General features: G+C 30.8%; 1 protein-coding gene across 2 annotated transcripts in view; it reads left to right on the top strand.

Moving 5' to 3' along the window:
- LOC117176959 (protein nervous wreck) overlaps positions 1–5,339 on the top strand; it is a 50,430-nt gene extending 45,091 nt beyond the window's left edge. For both annotated transcript variants that reach the window (XM_033367379.1, XM_033367380.1), the window contains one exon: positions 4,400–5,339. In XM_033367379.1, the coding sequence (XP_033223270.1) occupies positions 4,400–4,942 (543 nt within the window). In that variant the 3' untranslated portion in view covers positions 4,943–5,339. The remainder of the gene's footprint in view (positions 1–4,399) is intronic.
- The last annotated feature ends 1,686 nt before the right edge of the window (positions 5,340–7,025 follow it).

Raw genomic sequence — 7,025 nt, forward strand, 5'->3', positions numbered from 1 at the left:
CTTAAATTTTAATGAACTTCATCAAATTTTTCTAATTCTCAACTCAAAGATTGGACGAGATTTTCAAATTTTTTTGCAATTCATTTAAAATTTGTCCTGAATTTTCATTTATTTATCCTGAATGCTGTAAATTCTCTTCAATTTTTTCAATTCACTTGAATTTTTATAAATTCACTTAATTCTATTTAATTGATTTTTCTAAACTCAACTTAAATTCTTAGACATTTCATCAAATTCTTTTGAATTGCCTTGAATTTTTCTACATGATCTGAAACTAAATCTTCTTAACTGAAACTTCTCATATGTTTGTATTTCATTTCAATTCACTTGAATTTTTATGAATTTTATCAAATTCTTTTCATTTCTCTTAGATTACCCTAAAATCAGTCCAATTTTACTGAAATCAATGTAATTTTTAGATATTAAATTTTTATAATTCATTTGCATTATTTTTATTTCAACTGGAATCAAGTGTTCAAAAAGTTTAAACAAATAAATAGTAATTTAAAACTTTTATGTTATCGTATTAATATTATTTTTTTTATATACAAAACAGATTTTTTAAAAAAAAAAATTTAAATTAAATTTTAACCAAGTTGTTTTCTTTTTAACCACAAAGATGACTTAATTACTAAAATGACCAATATTCAATGCAACACTTGAATTTTTAAACAAAAAAATAAATTTTCAAACATGACGATTAGTTTTAAACTAAAAGATTAATTTTTTATCAAAAAATAAGGTTAAAAAAATGATCTATTATAAATACATTTTAAACAAAAAGATGAATTTTTAAGAAAAGGGTTCAATTTTGAACCAAGTAGTCAGTTTTACAACAAAAAAGATGAATTTTCGACAACAAAGCCGATTTTTCAACAAAATACACGAATTTTCAACTAAAATGATGAATCTTCAACTGAAATAGTTTAATTTGAAACCAAAAACATGAATTTTTAACCAAAATGTCTTTAACTAGAATAATTAAATATACAACTAAAAGGTTCATTTTCAGTTCAGAAGATTAATTTCTACCACAAAAGTCAACATTTTCATTTAAAAATTTCATTTTTTAACTTAATTTTCAATATTTATATTTTCAATAAAAAACAAGGAGTTGAATTTTCGATTAAAATGCTGAACCATTAAGAATACAATATTCTTTTGTAACAAAAGAGTAACTCTCAACCATGTAATTAAATCTTCAATAAAAAACTGTGAAATCGTAATAAAAAATTTATTAGTTGATATTTCAACGAAAAAAGATTTAAAAACATTTATAAAAGAACAATGGAATTCAATCAACAAGAACTAGAAAATAATAATGAATACAATGGTTTTAGCAAATTTAGAAGAATACAATAAATTCCGAAAATTTGGAAGAATTCAGATAATTCAGGATATTTCACGAATTTCTAGAATTCTAGAGATTCCTTGAATTCGTGGATCCAAGAATTCGGATATTTTCATGAATTATGGGAATTTTAAGAATTCCCAAGAACTTAAAAATAATACAAGGAATTTATGAAATTTCTACGAATTCAGAAAATTCAGGGTATTTCACTCATTTAAGAAATTCTGAAAAATTAAGGAATTCAAAGAATTCAGATAAATTCAGGACTTTGGGGAATTCTATACATTTCCACGGAATTAAAAATAATGCAAAGAATTCATGAAATTTCTACAAATTCAAAAAATTCAGATAATTCATGATATTTAAAAAATTTAAGGAATTCATAAAAATTCAAAGAATCCAGGAGAATTCATGGAATTCAGAAAATTTTCAAGAATTCAGATAATTCAGGGTATTTCACGAATTCTAGGAGTTTAGATCATTCAAAGATAATTCTGATAATTTCATGAATTCAGATAATTTAAAGAATTCCAGGATTTCAGATAATTTAGGGAATTCTTCGAATTCCCAAGTACTTAGGAATAATGTAAGGAATTAATGGATTTTAACGAATTCAATGAATTCAGAGAAATTGAGGTAATTCAGGGTATTTCACGAATTCAAGGAATAAAGATAATTCAAAGAGAATTCTGATAATTTAAGGAATTCAGGGTATTCCACAAATTTAAATAATTAAGAGAATTTCACGAATTTAGATAAATCTATGAATTCAAGGAATTTAGAGAAATTGTACTAGTTCAGGGAATTCCAAGGGGTGCAAAATAATGCAATAAATTTAAAGGAATTTCATGAATTCAAAGAATTTAGATCATTCAAAGAGAATTCGCATAATTTAATTAATTCCAGGAATTCAGAAAATTTCATTAACTCTGATCATTTAAAAAATTCTTGGAGTTCAATTAATTTATGGCATTTTAACGAGTTCAAGGAATTTAAAGAAATTCAGGGTATTTCGCGAATTCAAGGAATTTTGATAATTCAAAGAGAATTCTGATAATGTAAGGAATTCAGGGTGTTCCACGGATTTAAATAATTGAGAGAATTCCAAAATGTAGATTAATCTGCGAATTCAAGGAATTTAGAGAAATTCTACTAATTCAGAGTTCCAAGGAGTACAAAATAATGCAAGAATTGTAGAATAATTTCACGAATACCGATAATACCGCGAGTTCAAGGAATTTTGATCATTTAAAGACTCTAAAAAAATTCAAATAATTCAGATCACTCAGAAAATTCAACTAATTCAAGGTATTCATATAATTCTATTAATTCAGGGATTCTATCAATTTTGACATTTCACAGAATTCCATGAATTAGAGGAATTTAGGTATTTCAGGGTATCCCACGGACTACAAAATAATTCAATGGTTTTAGGAAATTTAGAAGAATACAATAAATTCCGAAAATTGGGAAGAATTTAGATAATTAAGGATATTTCACGAATTCCTAGAATTCGAGAGATTCCTTGAATTCGTGGATACAAGAATTCAGATATTTTCATGAATTAGGGGAATTTTACGAACTCCCAATGAATTTATGGAATTTCTCCGAATTCAGTTCATTCAGGGTATTTCACGAATTCAAGAAATTCGGATAAATCAAGGAATTTCAAGAATACAGATAATTTCAGGAATTCAGGCAATTCTATAAATTCACACGAAATAAAAAATAATTCAAGGAATTCATGAAATTTCTACAAATTCAAGAAATTTAGATAATTTAGGATATTCTAAAAAATTGAGGAATAATTTAGTGAATTCCAGGAATTCAGAAAATGTAGGGAATTCTTTGAATCCCCAAGTACTTAAGAATAATGCAAGGAATTTATAAAATTTTAACGAACTCAAAGTATTCAGAGAAATTCAGGTAATTCAGGGTATTTAACGAATTCGAGGAATTTGGATAATTCAAAGAGAATTCTGATAATTTAAGGAATCCAGGGTATTCCATAAATTTAATTAATTCAGAGGAATTTAGAGAATTTATAGAAATTCTACTAATTCAGGCAGTTCAAAGGGTTACAAAATAATGTAAGAAATTTAGAGGAATTTCACGAATTCAAGGAATTTAGATCATTCACAGAATTTCACGAATTTTAGGAATTTAAATATTTCAGGGTATTCCATGGGTTATAAAATAATGTAAGGATTTAAGGAATTCAAAAATTCAAGTTATTTCACGAATTAAAGGAATGTAGGCAATTCAAAGAGAAATCTGATAATTTAAGGAGTTCAGGGTATTCCATGAATTTAAAGAATTCAGAGAATTCCACATATGCAGATAAATTTGCTAATTCAAGGAATTTAGAGAAATTCTAATAATTCAGACAGTTCCAAGGGGTACAGAATAATGTCAGAAATTTAAAGGAATGTCACGAATTTAAGGAATTTAGATCATTCACAAAATTCCACTAATTTAAGGAATTTAAATAATTCAAGGTATTCCATGGGTTATAAAATAATGAAAGGATTTAAGGAATTCAGATAATTCAAGGTATTTTACGAATTAAAGGAATGTAGGCACTTCAAAGAGAATTCTGATAATTTAAGGAATTCCAAGAATTCATATAATTTTATCAATTCCAGGAATTCCCAAGAAATTAAAAATAATGCGATAAATTCATGATATTTCTACGAATTCAAGGCGTTAAAAAAGGTCGAAAATAATGTTACGTAATTTGTGAACGGTTCTAAATAGTACGCTTTGTAACACAAAAGAATAAACTTTTAACACAAAATAAAAATTTTCTGATGGGGTTCAATTAATTCAGTTCGGATTTAAATGAGAAGCCGAGAAAAGGGGAAAAAGCGGGAATTTGTTTTTTAAACAGGAGGAATAAAAAAAAAGCGAGAAATACTGGAAAGAGTGTTTTAATTTCAGACTACACAACATTTTAGGCCCTGTGAAATAAAATTTAAAAAAAAAACTAAACACAAAAGCGATAATCCATATTGTCTTGATTAAATAATGATACTTAAACTCTTTCAGCAAAAGATGAAAAAGAAAGAACCGAGAAAGCACCAAGATCCAAACAACTTTGGACTGGGAGTCGCACAGATCGTAATCACTGCAGCGACCCCAATGGAAGAGATTGAACACCCTTTCCCAGGGGACGAGGAAGCTGCCGAGGCTCAGAAAAAGTCCGAGGAAGCGCCTAAAGAGGATCCTCCAACGAAAGAGGTTATCCCAGACGATGAAACGAAAAAGGAAGTAGATAATGAAGTGAAAACTCAAGTGGCGAAACTGCCAGACTTGGAGGAAGTGGAGGAAAAGATGGACGACTTGCCAGCCGATTCGGGACCTTTCCCCGTGAGCAGTAGTTCCGGCAGCGATGGGGCGGAATCCATATCTGGTCCAAGCACAGCTGAAAATTCCCAGTCTTTGCCAACGCGAGCTTTTGAAGCTGAAGCTGAACCCGAGCCGGACATCATCCCCAACAAAATGATCGTGGGTGGCAGAGCAAGCATCCCCGACGAGCTCCAGCCGGATCAGCTGGAAAAACTGCAGAGCCTAAAGGAGTCTAATGCCTAGGATTGATTAAACCTCGGAGAAAACGACTGTCCTGCCTTATCAGAGAAATGGGCCCTTCCAATAAGTCATCGGAACAAGTTCCAGCACCTATTGGAATTCTGGAATTCTCCCGAGGTCAATGCGAAAAAAGACTAACATTGCTATTATACTAAACTGACAACTGGATATTTTTATGTTGATATTATTATGTACACAATTTTGCTAGGCATTGACTCCAGTAACTACCTACGAAGTAAGTTGCGGTTTTTGCAACAGATTTACAAACACAAAAACAATTATGTACAGCCATAGGGTAATAATTTAAAAAAAAGCGACTCGTCGATACCTGTAATAGCAGAACTTGCGTCGTTCATGTAAATTATAGAGAATTACAAGGATGTTGCATGGAAAATGAAAATATTCTTTTATTCTGTGAGGCTCTCTCTCTCTTTCTTACTGTATAAATTGAAGCTGAGCATCAAGCGCAGGAAAAATATTCTTTTGAATTATCCTGAATTGCTTGACATACTTTTAAACTCTAACAGATTCTTTTACCTTCCTTGAAATCCTCTGAATTTCTTCTATTTTGCAGAATTCCTTGAATTCTATAAATTCTCTAAAATTTCTTAAATTCTTGGAATTCCTTGAGTTTTTTTAATACAATCGCACATCGGGTGTTACCACTGGAGTCGATACTCTAGCACACAGAAAATCGCCGATCCTCCATTGTACACCGAAATCGGTGCTCAAGGGAGTTGCAACAAATTTGAGCCACACAGGTTCATTCGGAGAATCTAGGGGAAAAGCATTATTTAGACACTGTTTTTTCTCATCCAGAGCAACGTGAAGTGTCGTCTAGAAACTGTCAGTCACCTGTCAAGATCATTTTGTCGGATGTTATCTGGATTAAGAAGATGTTGATAAGCAGGTAAGTTATAATAATGTAGCTGTAGCTCCATCGAAAATCCCAAAAGAAGAAATAATCAGCAATTTAGAATCCACAATATATACCCTTTAACCCGAAAAAGCAAATGAAATACGACGAAGGACGGCCAAAATTTTAGGCCAAGCTCAAGTTCCATCCTCAAACTTAACAAAACAAGAATAAACCGCAATTAAAGAACTTAATCAAAATAAAGATATTATAATATTACCCGCAGACAAAGGCAACACTACAGTAATAATGAATAAAGAAGACTATAACAACAAAATCATGGACCTTCTAACTGACGATACATACAAAAAACTTAAAAAGGACCCCACAAAAACAATAGTCAGTAAAACAAAGACTCTTCTCAAAGAATCTAAACTTGACAGCTTAACAATATCCAACTTAATTCCTACTAATCCCATCTCTCCAAAACTTTACGGGCTCCCAAAAATCCACAAGGAAAACATTCCACTCAGACCGATCGTCAGCGCAATAAACTCACCAACTTACAACCTAGCACGTTTTCTCGCTGCAAAACTAAATCCTTTTACAGGAAACTCCATCACTCACGTCATAGTGAATTTCGACATAGTATCTCTTTTTACAAAAGTGCCAATCTCAGATACAATTAATATTATTAAATCTTTCACAAACTTCCCTTCCGAGCTTATACCTTTGATAGAACAATGTCTCAATAATACTTACTTCTCGTTCAATAACCAATTCTAAAAACAAACCTCAGGGGCAACAATGGGATCCCCTATCTCACCTGTAATAGCCAATGTTTTTATGGAACATCTAGAAACTAAAATCTTTAACCAAGCCAAACTTAAACCAGAATGCTGGTTCCGTTACGTTGATGACACATTTGTCATCTGGCGAAATGGACGAGCTGAACTAAATAAATTTTTCGATTTTATCAATCAATTACATCCTAATATCTAGTTCACCATGGAAATAGAACAAAACGGAAAATTGCCTTTCTTGGACGTATTAGTTTACAAAAAATCTGATAACACATTAGGACATGAAGTTTGCAGAAAACCCACGCATACAAACAGATACCTACATGTCTCCTCCCACCATCACCCATCTCAAAAACAATCGGTCATCAACTCCCTTGTATACAGAGCTGTCTCCATAACAGACAAAGATAACTTACAAAAGGAATCA

The sequence above is a fragment of the Belonocnema kinseyi genome, chromosome 7, assembly GCF_010883055.1.
Source record: "Belonocnema kinseyi isolate 2016_QV_RU_SX_M_011 chromosome 7, B_treatae_v1, whole genome shotgun sequence".
Lineage (NCBI taxonomy): Eukaryota > Metazoa > Arthropoda > Insecta > Hymenoptera > Cynipidae > Belonocnema > Belonocnema kinseyi.